The sequence below is a fragment of the Eschrichtius robustus genome, chromosome 14, assembly GCF_028021215.1.
Source record: "Eschrichtius robustus isolate mEscRob2 chromosome 14, mEscRob2.pri, whole genome shotgun sequence".
NCBI lineage: Eukaryota > Metazoa > Chordata > Mammalia > Artiodactyla > Eschrichtiidae > Eschrichtius > Eschrichtius robustus.
Window position 1 is genome coordinate 10,294,206 of NC_090837.1, and position 15,978 is coordinate 10,310,183.

General features: G+C 45.8%; 1 protein-coding gene across 6 annotated transcripts in view; it reads left to right on the forward strand.

Moving 5' to 3' along the window:
* CIT (citron rho-interacting serine/threonine kinase) overlaps positions 1–15,978 on the forward strand; it is a 168,223-nt gene that overhangs the window by 134,902 nt on the left and 17,343 nt on the right. For 4 of the 6 annotated variants that reach the window (XM_068562804.1, XM_068562805.1, XM_068562803.1 and 1 more), the window contains 9 exons: positions 431–566; positions 2,465–2,569; positions 8,018–8,158; positions 8,586–8,693; positions 10,352–10,514; positions 10,779–10,943; positions 14,058–14,195; positions 14,743–14,923; positions 15,546–15,637. In XM_068562804.1, the coding sequence (XP_068418905.1) occupies positions 431–566; positions 2,465–2,569; positions 8,018–8,158; positions 8,586–8,693; positions 10,352–10,514; positions 10,779–10,943; positions 14,058–14,195; positions 14,743–14,923; positions 15,546–15,637 (1,229 nt within the window). The remainder of the gene's footprint in view (positions 1–430; positions 567–2,464; positions 2,570–8,017; positions 8,159–8,585; positions 8,694–10,351; positions 10,515–10,778; positions 10,944–14,057; positions 14,196–14,742; positions 14,924–15,545; positions 15,638–15,978) is intronic. The other 2 variants (XM_068562806.1, XM_068562807.1) reach the window with 1 other exon arrangement.

Consider the following 15,978-nt stretch of genomic DNA (forward strand, 5'->3'; position numbering starts at 1 on the left):
CTTGCATGTACTTTAAGGAGAGAGGAAGCGTTTGCTCACATGGGGCCTCGTGTGGCCCTCTGCACCCTGTGTTCCTTCAGCAGGCCCTCATTCCCTTCCCGCTCCCGTAGGAGGGTGTGACAGTCTTGTGACGTCCTTCCAGCCCAGTTGCATTTGGAAAGATGCCTTATCGCCTTCAGCCTTTCCAAGTGCATATATATTCACAGGAACTTTACCTGTGAAGAGTGTTTTTACCCAGGGCCTAAAGTGGGTCACATCTTCTCTGTGAACGTGGTCAGAACACAAGACATAATTCAGAACAAGGTGTCAGGTTGGGCATCTCGCCAGCCCGCAGTCTGTTTGGTTGCTTAGCAGGGCCCGAGCTGGACCAGCTTCCTTTCTGCAGGGCGGCGATGGTGGGGCTTCTGAACGCGCCTGTGTTTCCCCGCAGGGCGAGGGCCGATCAGCGGATCACCGAGTCGCGCCAGGTGGTCGAGCTGGCAGTGAAGGAGCACAAGGCTGAGATTCTGGCCCTGCAGCAGGCTCTCAAGGAACAGAAGCTGAAGGCCGAGAGTCTCTCCGACAAGGTCAGCCCCTGTCCTCCCGCCCTTTAGATACACGTGTGCACCTCCTTTTAGCAGGTACGCCTGACACACAGTCACATGCGATCAATGGTCAGCATGTTTCATAAAGTCGCGCGATTATGCTTCCCCGTGGGACGCCCTCTGTTGCCAGTAGCGTGGGTGAGGGGGGCAGGTACTAGGGTATCAGAGTCGGTCAGTGACTTCCTCACATCTGCCCGTCAGGGCCCCTGAGGTCGAGATTTTGATCTGGGTGCACAACACTCTTGCTTTCTGGCATTTGATTTCTAGAAGCCTTCTTGGATCTAATGTCGAACATCCTTGGGGAGTGGGGAGTGTTGAGGACTCCTGCTCATTCCGTTGCTGCAGTGACAGGAAGCCTCAGCCTCTCTGGGTTCTAAGTCCAGGGACACGATAGGATCTGAGGATGGTGCAGGTTCTCAGTATTTCACGTTGGAAATAACACGTGTTCTGTCCACGTAACACTCCATATTCTGTATTTACAAAGTGACATACCAGTGTTTGGAGATTTTTATCTAATAGTCTTAAAAGAGATTTCGAATAGGTGCTTCAATATTATAGATAACAAAAGGTCCGAGGAATTTCATGTGTACGCATAGCCTCATACGTACGCACTCTTTTGCACACACACACAAGCACACACACACATAATATAAAGTAGAAATCTAACCTCTGAATTTTGTGTAACTTTGTAATTTCATGATTATAAAAGTGATTATTTGGGGTCATTGTGGAAGATATAGAAACCACAGAAAAGTAAGGAAAAAAATGACTGGTAAGCTGTCATCACTGTTACCTTGGTGAATTTGTATATACATATAAATATTTATTTATAAATTTAGGTTCTTACTATATAAACAGCTTTACATATTTTTTTAAACATCACATAACTAGGTGCTTTTCCTGAGTTAGTGAATCTTTTTTGAACATGTAGTTCTAGAAACATCAATTACACAGAAGCACCTATTTTAATGATTCCGCTTGTGTTGAAAATTTGAGCTTCTTCTATTTTTTTTGTTTTTGCCATCATAAATAACACTGTGATGAACATAAATCTTTATGGACATCCGTGATTATTTTCTTACCAGAATTTCATAGAAATAAAATGATCAGATTCAAGGCTAGAGCTTGTTACTCAGGAACCCTCCTGGTGTTGGCTTACTATTTTTTTTAACCATTTTTTAACCATAAGGAAAGTAAATATATTATTTGACCATGAGGAAAGTAAATATATTATTTAGAGATAAATGAGCCCTTTTGTGTTTAGCTTGAAGGATATTTTTTTTACCTGACTGTTCTTAAAGTATTCTATAGCAAAGTCCTACCCATCCTTTAAGACTCTAGACATTCTGACCCCATCTTCTCTTGACGACTGGTTTTTCAGGATGAATTTCTCTTCTCCGTACCTCTTATCAAAATCGTCACCTGACAAAGCAGTCACTATTTGTATACGTGTCTAGTTATGGCGCCACCCTCTGCCTTTGTGACTTGATGTAAGATCCTTGAGAGAGCTTGTCTGTCCTTTCATCCAAAGCTCCTGATATTATCCTGTGCGAATAGTAAGCATTCAGAATGTGATTATTTAATTCAGCCAAAGCATGTCAGATAAATAAATTCTTGAGAAGTCATCCTCCTAGAACTTGTCACTGCTCTACATATGACCCATCCCTTAGAAATAATATTCTCTCCTCATAGAGTAACACACGTAAGGCTTATCTATGACATGGACATTTGTGATATACTCTTAAAAAACCAGTATTTATGTTCCGACCTTTAGAACTTGATTATTCTTTACCTGAGAAGGTTTGTGGATATTTGCAAAAGTTGTTAGCGTCTAACATTACTAAATGTGGTATCACGGCCAATTTTTTCCAAATGTCCAGCTCAATGACCTGGAGAAGAAACACGCCATGCTTGAAATGAACGCCCGAAGTTTACAACAGAAGCTGGAGACGGAACGAGAGCTCAAACAAAGGCTTCTGGAAGAGGTGAGTGTCAAACGCCGGGTAAAAAGAGCCAGGTGGACTCTCAAGTGAACATCTGTTGTCTTCAGGTGGGCAGATCCAAATTAAGGCGTTCAGATTTCAAAGTGGAAATTTTCAAGGAAGAGTAAGGTGGTCACCAGATACTTCCTTTTTTAAAAATTTTATTTCATTATATCATTCATTCATTCATTCATTCATTCATTCATTCATTTATTGCCGCATTGGGTATTTGTTGCTGCGTGTGGGCTTTCTCTAGTTGCAGCAAGCGGGGACTGTTCGTTGTGGTGCGCGGGCTTCTCGTTGCGGTGGCTTCTCTTGTTGCGGAGCATGGGCTCTAGGTGCACTGGCTTCAGTAGTTGTGGCTCGCGGGCTCTAGAGTGCAGGCTCAGTAGTTGTGGCACACGGGCTTAGTTGCTCTGCAGCATGTGGGATCTTCTCGGACCAGGGCTCGAACCCGTGTCCCCTGCCTTGGCAGGTGGATTCTTAACCACTGCGCCACCAGGGAAGTCCCGGATACTTTCTTAAAGGTGTTTAACACGTTAAAAGAATGTGTCACGAAGGCCGGGGTCCTCTTTGTCACTGTGTCCTCCCAAATGGTGCTTAATGGCGTGTCGAGCACACAGCGAGTCTGTGCCAAGTGGAAGTTTATTAAATATGCAGGCACATGGATATTGAGTTAAATTCTTCTTTACAGTTTATGTCCAAAGTATATGAAATTTGCAGGCTGATAGGACAACCATGTAATTAGCTTTGTGCACGGGGCAGAGACCTGATCAGATTACACTGAGTGCCAAATCTCATGAAGGCTTTTGAACATCCAGTTAATTCGGTTTAAAAGAAATGACGCCCTGCTTTTGAGACACAAAACGAAAAGCTCAAATTGGTCTCCTAAACCAATCCATTCCTTATGTTATTTCCTGTACCTTGTACCTTTTAACAGAATTCTGAAAATCTCTGTTTAAACTGATGACAACTTCCCACTCCCAACCAAAGCCCTGGTTTGGTTGAATCACTGATAATTCGGCTTTGTTCATTAGAATTGACCTATCAGGACAAATGCACTTTATAAAGATATTTCACGAGAAGTTGGACTCCAAGAGTGTTCTGTTTAAGCCATAGTGAGCCTGACGGTTGAATTAGCCAGATTATCTATTCTGGTGAATTGAGGTTTTATTGTGTGCTACCTGTAGCCCCTGAGGGGCTCTGCTGGTAGAAATATTATGACTATGCTATTAAGTTCGAAAAGTGTGGTGAAAATTTTGCAGGTGAATATAAAATGTTTTATAGAATGAGGCTTTAAAAAATATGGGTGGGAGTTTTGGAAAGTTCTGGAGATGGATGGTGGTGATGTACAACCATGTGAATGTACTTAATGCCACGGAACTGTGCAATTAAAAATGATTAAAGTGGTAAATTTTATGTATATTTTACAACAAAGTTTTAAAATAAAATCAGTTACACACACATACACACACACACAAACATACACACACGTGGGTGGGAAATTCATCAAAGGTGACACTAAGAACATTATAATAGAAATTGACAAATCACCCCGGTGGTCAGATAGAGAATGATGGTCAGATAGATTCATTCTTTTATCTGGAATGAATAGGCAACACTCCCACTTGAGGCACCTGTTGGAAACAGGAAGAACAGAAATAATCAGTGATCTCGCCTGTCCTCTTTTCCTTCCAAGGGAGGAACGTTGGCCCCAACAGCTCAGTGCTTTGGTCCAAGGTTACATGGTGAGTCAGTGGCAGGACTAGGAAGAGAAGGCTGGAATCCTGATTCAGTCCCCTTGTTCTCACTTCTAAAACTACCTGGGAACGTTTCCAGTTCTCCATTCTGCACCTCACAGGGGGCTTTTTGAGCAGATGTCTGGCTGCCATTGAATAGGAGGCAGATCTCACTGACAGCCGAAACCATTAGGAAACTAAGAGCAATCTTTATTGTCCGGAACGCAGCTGGCATCCTGGCTTGTGGTGGGCCCTCTGTAAGCAGGAGACCGGGGGCTCAGCCTGGCTGTCCTCTCCATCAGGTGCAGATTCTTGTCAGTGGGGTCAGAATCAGTGTCTCAGAGTTGGAAAGAATTTTTGTGTCATTTAGTGCAAATTCCCAGCCCTTGCACCGCACTCATGGATCTTTCTCCCAGACCTTTTCTCTTGGGCCAGAAATGGGCTCAGAAGCTTTTCTCACACTGCCCTTTACAGGCACGGTTAGTCTCTTGGAAGTGATGCCGGAGCTCAGAGCCCACTTGCTGATCCTGTCGAGTTAATCCCCCTCCAGGGTGGAGAGTCCCTTCCCCAGCCCTCCTCACAGGTGGGCCTTGGTGAACCTTGGCCTCAATATCAAAACTTAGAGTGACTTTACACATCCCAGCTCATTTTTCTGGCAACTGTAACTCTTGGAAAGTCCTTTCTTATTGTAAACTAAAGCCTATAACTTCCAACCATTGGTTCTATTACATCGAAACATTTGAAAACAGGGTGTAGTCTCATATTTCCAACCAAAGTAGGAGGTTAATATTGATTAATGATCAAATCACTTGACTAGTAATCAAAATAATTAATGTTTAATTAGCACGTACTATGTGCCAGGTGCCTTTCTGAGTACTTTCCATGAATTAACTCCTATAGTCCTTGTGACGCTTCTGTGAGAGAACTACTACTTTTTATTTTATCATCTCCGTGACAGCTGACTCGGTATCTCTGTAGCTTTCCCACTCCATATTGCCTTCTCTTTTCTAAATGGAACACTTTAAGTCCCTCCGTGTTTGGGATGTTCTTTTCTGACAGATTTATCTTTCCGAAGAGAGTTTCTAGAAGCCCCTGTGGTTTGAACAGCACAGAATAGTGGGCTATCTCCACTTCCATTCTGGGTTCTGAATACCTCTGCCAATGACCCGGGCTCTTTGTGTGGCTTTAGCACTCTGCTGACACCCATCGATCTGTTAAATCACCACCAGCCCTTCTACAAGTTTTTTTTTTTTTTTTTTTAAACATTTTTCTTTATTCAGTTGATGTTTTTTAAAAAATACCATCCTATTAAACCTTCTCTTGTTGGTTTGATCCATCTTCCCAGCCACCAGAGTTGTTTCACGCTCTCGTTCTGTCATCTAGTTCCTTTGTGCTTCCTCCCAGGTTCCTGTCACCCTCATAAAATTGGGGAACAGATCTAAGCACGTGGCTAGAGCCCTCTTTCCACACTAACACTGACTGGGAACGGCCTCCATTTACCTCTCTCTGGGAAGCAGGTTAATGGTTTTGTAAAACATGTCATTGGGCACAAATGTCACGCTTGTTTTCTTTTGTAGTAAATAAGTAGCCTATTTCCTGGAAAGCTAATGGACAGTTGATGTGTTGATTCTAGAGAAATATTTTGGGCCTGGCTGTCACCAAACAGATTCTTGTCCCTAGCACTTGTTTCTCTGCTTCCTGCCTAGTAATTAGTGTTGTCCTAAAATACTGGAGAGAAACTAAAGCGGATAATTTGCAAGAAGTAATAATTTGTGCTACAGGGGACAGATAGCTCCCTGGAGGAGGTTATCTTAGCTGTTTTCTCTCTTTCTTTCCCTGTATTTTAGGGGGTTCTGTGGTTTGATTCAGAAATTCCAGGTCATGCACACAGGGCAGGTGATCATAAGTTAGTGTCTTGCTTTACGGAGGACTGATGGGGAGAGGCTGGCGGAGTAGGTTCGGGCAGGAAAGGAAGATGGAAAAGTGAGAGGGGCGCACCTGAACGGGATGGAGGGAAGAAAGTCGGATGAAGGAGGCAACGCTAAGATTCATGGAGCATGTGCTGTACGCTGGGGACTGTGCTCGGCGTGTCACCCAGTGAAGGGAGTTATTACCCCCACTTACAGACGAAGAGACTGAGGGTCTGAGAGGCAATGAGCTGCCCCTGGTCACAGGACTAATAAGAGTTAAAGTCAGGATTTGAACCAGGGTCTGGAACGTTCTAAAGCCCAGGTTCTTTTCCATGACACCATGATGCCTCAGGGAATCAGCTGCCTCTCAAGAGGAAGGGCAGGTGAGGAGTAGAAATGGAAAGACAAACATCGGTGGAGGGAAGAGAAATAAGGTAGCGAGGTTTCAGCAGATTCCGAGGTCATCAGTAGCCTTTGGCCGGCTGGGGAGTGGGGCACCGAGGTTTGCCCTCGCCTGCTGGGAAACTCCCGTGGTGATGGTTATAGCTCTTTACCAGCCCTCTGTCCTTAAGGCCGCAGAGGTTCTAGGCCACCAGGGAAGGGAGTATTTGGGCCACTGGTGGTGTGGTTAGATTGGACCCAAGGGGTTGGGTGAAATCAAGCAGCGCCTTGTCAGGGATAGCTGCTCTTTCCTGCTTTTTAGAAACAGAAGCATTTTAGGAAAGAGACTCATAAACCCAGTATCTTTATAGCCTGCTCTATTTTCTGGTTGACTTCCATTGTAAAAAAAATTGGAGAGAGATTTCTAGCACAAAGCGATTTCCAATATCCTAAATAGAATTTTGTTTTCCTTGGGTTTTACCAACACTTGTACTGAACCTGGGATCTTCCTTCCTCCCCACATGGTAGAAATATCTTCTGCGACTGTGGCTATTGGTGTGCTTGTTGGTCCCACACCCTGACGAGGCGCTGTTTGAGTTAGAGGTGCTATGACCCTTTGTTTTTTTTAAATAAATTTATTTATTTATTTGTTTTTATTTTTGGCTGTGTTGGGTCTTCGTTGCTGTGCGCGGGCTGTCTCTAGCTGCAGCGAGCGAGGGCTACTCTTCGTTGCGGTGCGCGGGCTTCTCATTGTCATGGCTTCTCTTGTTGCGGAGCATGGGCTCTAGGCACGCGGGCTCAATAGTTGTGGCACGTGGGCTCAGTAGTTGTGGCTTGCAGGCTCCAGAGCACAGGCTCAGTAGTTGTGGCGCACAGGCTTTGTTGCTCCGCGGCATGTGGGATCTTCCCAGACCAGGGTTCGAACCCATGTCCCCTGCATCGGCAGGCGGATTCTTATCCACCGCGCCACCAGGGAAGCCCTGACTCCCCTTTGTATATTCCACACGGAGAATCACAAAGTGAGTTCTCTTAACAGCAATTGAGATCTTAAAAACAAAAAATAAGGACAAATCAGAACGTGGCTGTCATGGCATTAAGTCGCACTGCCTTAGATGTCAACTCAGATGGCCCGTACTCTGAAGTACCAAAATATCCTTAACTGCAACTCTGATTGGGAAGGCAGACCCACCAGTCTGGACTTCTTGTTGTGGTGGGCACCCTGTGAGTGGCTGGCCATCAGAGATTTCTGTGCAAGTTCTTTTTAACTGCACATGCATCATTTTGGAATAGCAGACAATTGGTCATTCCGGAATGAGCTGAACTTTTGGTGCCATGTCTGAAATTAGTTTGTAATAGGGACAGTGAGGGAGCACGTTGCTTTGTGTGTGGTATGAAGCCTGTCCTGCCTCTCTCCCCACCAGCAAGCCAAGTTACAGCAGCAGATGGACATGCAAAAGAGTCATATTTTCCGTCTGACTCAAGGGCTACAAGAAGCTCTAGATCGGGCTGATCTGCTGAAGACAGAAAGGAGTGATCTGGAATATCAGCTAGAGAACATTCAGGTGAGAACTGGCAAAGGGAACTTAAACTGTCTGCAGAGGCAAAGCATGATGGCTAAAAGCCGTCTGTCTGGTCAGATGGGCAGTATCTTCATGTTGTGTGTTTTTCCCAGTATTTTATTATGAAAATTTTCTAATGTTCAGAGAAGCTGGGAAATTTCTATCATGACCACCCTCTAGATTCTCCTACTTGCCATTTGCTATTTTTTGCTTTTTCACGTATCTGTCCGTACTTCAGTCCGTCTTTTTTGGGGGGATGGTGGGTAGTAAGATCAGAACTAAGTAAATAAAGATTGGCCCAGTGCAGCTTGGGTTGAATTTTTCGTATGTTAGTATTGTAACAACTTTATTTTTTATTTTCTTAAAGTACCAAGTTTAAAAGTATACTTCTTTCGGTGTCTGAGGTGCTTTTCGTCTTCACAAATTTTAGGTTCTCTATTCTCATGAAAAGGTGAAAATGGAAGGCACTATTTCTCAACAAACCAAACTCATCGATTTTCTGCAAGCCAAAATGGACCAACCTGCTAAAAAGAAAAAGGTGGGTCAGAGGGTTTGAAAAGCGGGGAGTTGACAGTTTTGCTCAATCGTGGTGATTCTGTAAAGACCACTGGGATAGATAATCCTAGGAACATCAGAGAAAACAAAATGCATGTTGTCTTGTTTTGTTTGGGGTTGAAAAAGAGGCTTTGGGATCATCAGAATAGCTCTTCAAGAGAAGCTATCACTCTCGAGTCTGTAATACACTATTCTGTGTTCATGGCCTTTAAAGTTGTCATGCCTTCCTCTGTGAAGGCAGTGATAGTTTTTTCCCAGGCAGCTGGGGTGGGGAAGGTAGCAGAGAGGAAGGTTTATACTCAGGTCAGCGTCCTGGACTCCAGAGGGGTTCCCTGCTCACATGTACAGGACTCTGGAGAGATTACAGGTCACTTGTATGGGATTCTAGACAGAGAGGGGTTCTTAGGTCATGGGGATAGGATTCCAGAGGTTTTAATAGGTCATCGGTATGGGGCCGTAGAAGGATTCTCAGGTCACGTGTACGGGACTCCAGAAAAACTAGCCATCATCTGCTCAGTCCTTCTGATTGGCTCAAGAAGAGACTGGGACCCGGAGAGCTGACGTGACCTGCCCAAAGTGTCTGACTGGATAGCTGTCCCTTCCACGGGGTGCGGCTCCATCTCTTTAAAATTGTAACATATAAATTGAAAACAATGACCAAAAGAAACACATGGACGGGGTGATACATAGGCACACATGGGAAGGTTTTCAATAAGCCCAAAGCCTGCTTCCCTGAACGCCTGAAGGTTTGGTCCTGTGTTCTCAGTTCAAGAAGGTCTCTAAGGAGCTTGAAGCTTCTTCCCAAGGCACCCAGATGCCAGAGTAGCACTGGCGGTGGTACAGGGAAGGCCTCCGATGACAGGATGCTGGGGAGCGGGCTGAAGGAGGCGGTCGGCCTCTTGGTCCCATTGTTCTCTTTACGGGAAGGGACCAGAGCAGCAGCGGTGGTTGTGGAGGAGGCTTTCCTTGTGTGCTGTGTGACCGTGCCTGTTTGTGCTGATGATACTGAATCTATTTTATTTTATCAGTGGACTGTTATCTGTCACTTGATGTAGTCAGGGTGCGTCCGTGTATTTTTTTGTTAGTTTTCACTCCCATTACCCTACGTTATACTTTTCTTTCCCATGTACAATACATGTTCCATTTGCATGCTTTTTGCATAAGCCCATTGTGGTGACATTATTTTAGTATTCCTTTTTTTTTTTTTTTTTTTTTTTTGCTTCCTTTAAAAAAAAAAATACTCATCTCTGTGTCTTGTAACTAAGCATCATGAGACAAATTCAAGGCAAGAGTGATTTCTGAACCATCTCTCCTGATTCCATCCTCCACTTCCATTTTTTGAGGGTAAAGGCTCAGGAAATGGCTCTCCTTCTTGGGAATGCTAAAGGAAGAGGTGGTGGCAATTCAAGCATCTCTGACCCTCTCGGTGAAAACTTCCACGCCCCTAATTTTTTTCCAGCTGGCTGGGAGGGGCTGTGGCTCGGTCCCCCCCTCCCCCTTCACATGCCATTTTTACTAAACCCGCTTGCAGTGAGTATGCGCCCGGCTCCCATGGTCTGCTCCTCCCGAGGCAGAGTTCCTTTCACAAGTTCCCAGTGCCAATTTCCAGGAGTTAGGAGATATCTCTGTTTCCATTGCTAGGGTTTATTTAGTCGACGGAAAGAGGACCCTGCTTTGCCCACACAGGTTCCTCTGCAGTACAATGAGCTGAAGGTGGCTCTGGAGAAGGAGAAAGCTCGCTGCGCGGAGCTCGAGGAAGCCCTGCAGAAGACCCGCATCGAGCTCCGCTCCGCCCGGGAGGAAGGTACGGGCGCCCTCGACGCCAAGTGCAGTGGACGAGGCAGAGGACCGATCTCAAGGAGATTGGCCGAGACTAGTTCAGCCTCGTGGTGACAGCCCAGACATCCCACGTCTGAACGATTCACGGCATCCTCGGCATTGCCGATTGGGCACCCTGTGTGTCCTTTTGGTCTCGGGCCTTTGATAGCCAGCCCCTGGGGCGGTCCACTTGGTTGGGGCCTCTCGGGGACCCTGCTAACCGAAAGGCATTGGACCCGTCTCTCCCCAGCTGCCCACCGGAAAGCCGCAGACCACCCGCACCCGTCCACGCCGGCCACCGCCAGGCAGCAGATCGCCATGTCCGCCATCGTGCGGTCGCCCGAGCACCAGCCCAGCGCCCTGAGCCTGCTCGCCCCGCCGTCCAGCCGCAGGAAGGAGTCTTCGACTCCAGAGGGTATGTCCTCAAAAGGGGCCACTGGACATTTTTTAAAATGGACTGAGAAATGCAGACCTAAGGTGAAAATGACAAGTAATAACACTAAAGGATAAAGAGTAAGAAGTAAGCCTTCTCCCCACCCCGGTTCCCTTACCCAGAGTCAGCCATTGTGCCCTTCCAGCCATCGTTCATGCACGTAACTGCATGTCTGTATTATGCAGGTGTCTTATATAATCATCTTTAAGAGGCAGGAGAAAATAACATATTTTTCTCAGTCCTTTCGTCTTTCGTAAATATCATAGCCCAGTATGCTCTACACCAGGGGTCTCCAACCCCCGGGCCGTGGACCGGTACCGGTCCGTGGCCTGTTAGGAAGCGGGCCGCACAGCAGGAGGTGAGTGGTGGGCGAGCGAACAAAGCTTCATCCCCGCTCCCCGTCGCTCGCGTTACCACCCGAACCATTCCCCCCACCCCCCGCACCGGTCCGTGGAAAAATCGTCTTCCACGAAACCGGTCCCTGGTGCCAAAAAGGTTGGGGGCTGCTGCTATACACTGCAGAACATCTTTCTTCTTTTAGTTAAAATGCTGTCTTAGCCAGTTTCGTATTGACACACATGGATCGACCCCGTCCTTCTAGAGGGCTGCGTGGTCTTCCATGGTGGGAGGTATATGATTCACCTGTTAATCCAGACCCTTGTTGATGGGCATTTAGGTTGTTTCCAATTCCTTGTTTCCATACGTACCCTGCAGTGAATACCCTGCAGCTCTGTGGGTGCTAGGATAAGTTCTTGGGAAATGAATCAGGTTAAAGGTTATGTGCATTTTGAAAGTTGGTAATTTGTGCCCATTTATCCCAGGGGTGTGAGGAGTTTTCTTTGTGGGCTCAAAAGTACTCTGTTCACCTAGAGATGGAAAGGACTTAAAAAAAAAAAAAAAAAAAAGCCAAGGAAGGTGGTTTGGAAAGTCATACGGAGAGTGGAGTAGAGCTGTGGTTTAATATCAGGGTATCACCAGCTACGCGCTTTATCTTATTTTCTTATTTTTGGCTGCGCTGCGCGGCATGAGGGATCTTAGTTCCCCTACCAGGGATCGAACCCATGCCCCCTGCAGTGGAAGCGTGGAGTCTTAACCACTGGACTGCCAGGGAAGTCCCACTATCAACCCACTTTAGCTGCCAATCTCGATGGGATTTTGTTGTCGTTGTTTTCTTCAGCGATGATGTCATCTCGTTTCCTATGTTTACATAACACTTTGAATCAAAGAGCTTCACTCTTAAAGTCATCAAAGTGGACCTGGTAACACAGAGGAAAATCATTTCTGGCCCCCGTGTCCTTCGATGAGGCTGCATAGAGCAGCTCCCTGAGTAGTTTGGAATACTCGAAGCATCTCCTTCATGTGCGTGGCTTGTTCACAGTTTCAAAGTGCATTTATGTTATTTATTCCTCATGACTTTCTGATAAAGGAATAGGGATGGCATTATATGGAGAAATCAATTTGGATTCAGAAATACGGATCCTGAATTCTTCTGTTTAAAGCTGCCTTTAGCTAGTTAGGTCTATTAGGTCTATAGGTCTATACTATTGAGAAGGGGGCCTTCTAAATGGAAAAAAAAATCAATCTTGTTAATTTTAACTGACTGGACTATAAATGTAAGAGTCAGTTGTTTGAGGCTTAAAAGTTGGGTTTTTTAAAAAAGGAGGTTATTCATGAAAGAACTGGGCATGAAGTGAGAATTCTTCAGTCAGTTTATGTATTTAATAACCAGAAATTCCGTTAATTCAGAATAGTGATTTTTAAACTGGATTCTGAAAAGCTCTAGATCCATGATCTCATGTGGAAAACAAACCTTTTATGACTAAAATAAACTGATTTAGAAGCATATGTCTCTCTATGCTCACAAATATCTATGCCATTGTATTAACAGTCTGCTGCCAGTGATGTGTTCTTAAATAAAACCTAATTCCTAATAACCAGATAATGGTGATTTTAATTTGGTTCATATAAATCTAGACACATCTGTTAGTGTTAAAGTAATTTTACAATCCATCACTAACGTGCTCTAATGTTTTTTTAACAGCTTTATTGAGATATAATTCACATACTATACAATTCATTTGTTTGAAATGTACAATTCATTGTTTTTTAGTAAGTTCACAAGGTTGTGCAACCATCACATTCTAATTTTTAAACATTTTTGGTCCACCCCCCCCCCCCCCCCCAGAAAAAAAAGCCCAAAAAGCAAAACAACCCTATACTCATTGGCAGTTGCTTCCCATTTCCCCCTTCATGGAACCTCTGACAACCACCAGTCTGCTTTCTATCTCCATGGATTTGCTATCCTGGACATTTCCTATAAGTGAGTCATACCACGTATGACCTTTTGTGTCTAGCTTCTTTCACAGAGCATAATGTTTTTGAGATTCATCCATCTTGTAGTATTTATCAGTACTTCATTTTTTTAACTGCTGAATAATATTCTATTGTGTGGTTATCTCATCTTGTTTCTGTATTAATCCATCAATGGACATTTAGGTTGTTTCCATGTTTTGGCTATCATAAGTAATGCTGCTGTGAACATCTGTGCACAAATTTTGTGGCTACATAATGTTTTCAGTTCTCTTGGGTGTGCAGACCTAGGAGTGGAATTGGTGGGCCATCTGGTAATTCTGTGTTTAACTTTATGGGGAACGACCAAACTGGATTCCAAAATGGCTGCACGATTTGCTTTCCCCCCAGCAGCGTATGAGGACCTTCATTTCTCCACGTCTTTACCAACATGCATTTTCCATTATTTTTGAGTCTGGATAACCCAGCGAGCATGAACTAATATCTCACTGTGGTGTTTATTTGCATTTCCCTAATGATGAATGACGTTGAGCATCTTTTCCTGTGCTTCTCGGCCATTTATTTATCTTCTTTGGAGAGATATCTGTTCAGATCTTTTGCCCATTTTTTAATTGGGTTGTCTTTTTCCTATTGCTTCATAAGAGTTCTTCCTATATTCTATCTACAAGCTCCTTGTCAGAGGGATGATTTGCGAACATTTTTCCTGTTCTGTGGGGCGTCTTTTCACTTTCTTGATGGTATCATTTGCAGCACTTTAATGATTTTTTTGAAAACATTTTCCTCCAGAATTCAGCCGGCGTCTCAAGGAGCGCATGCACCACAACATTCCTCACCGGTTCAACGTAGGACTGAACATGCGAGCCACGCAGTGCGCCGTGTGTCTGGATACCGTGCACTTCGGGCGCCAGGCATCCAAGTGTCTTGGTGAGAGCAGCTGCTCTGCGTGGGGGGAGGGCGCCTGTGCATCTCCACCGAAGATTCTGTCCGATGGGGGTGGGGTTTTTTTTTTTCCTTTTTAAATTCCTCATCATGTAGTGCATTCATTTTCAAGCTTTTAGTCTCAGTGGGAGGACACTGTTTTCCCCCTGTTCAAGAGGGAGTTTATACGTGTTGTCAGCTCATGTCTCCAACCCCCTGTGCAAAATGCCTTGGGCTTTGTGAGCTTCCAGCCCCCTTTCTGTCAGGCTAGTCTCTCCCTGCCTTTAGGCTGTGTGCTGGCTCCAAGGGAAATGTGCAGATGTGTTTTACACACCTGTCTGTGGCGGCCCGGGAGAAGCCAGGAAAACTGGGTCGAGAGTGCTTGGCTGCCTCGTTTCCTCTTCTCCGTAGGGGCCTGGCTCCTGGGGAGGTTAGGGATGCCCTGGATGGCGGGGCCAGACGGACGGGCCAGGCGGAGGGGTGGCCGGCAGAGGCAGGGAATGGTCCAGCATCAGCCGAGTGTGTGTTCAGGTTGTTCACTGCTTTTCCCTAGAATGTCAGGTCATGTGTCATCCCAAGTGCTCCACGTGCTTGCCAGCTACCTGTGGCCTGCCAGCCGAATATGCCACGCACTTCACTGAGGCCTTCTGCCGTGACAAAATGAACTCCCCGGGTCTCCAGACCAAGGAGCCCAGCAGCGGCTTGCACCTGGAAGGGTGGATGAAGGTGCCCAGGTATTGCTGCAAGGCAGTTCGGGCTGGGGTGGGGTCTGGTGAAGGGCGGCAGGATGTGCCGGCCCAGAACAGGCCGCTTTGGGGTAAGGATACTTCTGAGCTAAAGGCATTGGGAAAACAGCAGATGCAAGAGCGACACTCTGACCTCCCCTTTCTCTCCCGGAAAGCAGGAGATAAAACTCCCATGTAACAGCTGCTCTTCCTGTACCAGGAGGAAAGCAGCATTCTCATCCCCGGAGCAAGGGGCAAGGCCAGCTGAGAGAAATCTGTGCACACAGACCCTGTTACCTTTCCACACTGGCTGCTCTTTGTTCCACGTAGTATATAAGCACTTGGGCCCATCGGCTCTTGGGGCTTTATTTTCTTGTGGAGACTCCCACGTACACATAAAATAAAACGTGTATGCTTTTCTCCTGTCATGTGTCTTACATCAGTTGAATTCTGAGGCCAGCCTACAACCCAGAAGGGGATAAGGAAGCTTTTTTTTTTCCCCTGCCCCTGCACTTCATTCCCGACGTTTTCGAGGGAAGCATCTTCACCGGGATTCCCTCGCCTCCCCACCCCTTCCCCCTGCCTGACTCTTCTGAGTTCAAACAGTTCTTTCCCATCTCTGTTTGCCCAGGAATAACAAACGAGGACAGCAAGGCTGGGACAGGAAGTACATCGTCCTGGAGGGCTCGAAAGTCCTCATTTACGACAATGAAGCCAGAGAAGGTAAATTAATAGCTCGGGGAATCTCATTGCACGCGGTTGGCCCAGGTCTCCTAGTCTTGGCGTGAAGGCTCTGTTTTCCGGACTGCGTTGCAAGCCTTCTACAAGTTTCCATTTTTGAAAATTAAAACCCAAATGACTGCGCTGAAGGTTATTGGTACGATACTCACGTCTATAGGTCTCCCCACTGAAGACCCTGCAGGGCGCTGCCCTGAAGATTCCACCTGCTCATACACCTTCCGAGAACTTCCGCCTCAGCCAACTAACCCATAAATCCGCATCGTCATCCGAAATTTGACTGTGCCACTCACCTGACGCACTTTACTTTTGTTTTTATCTTCCCT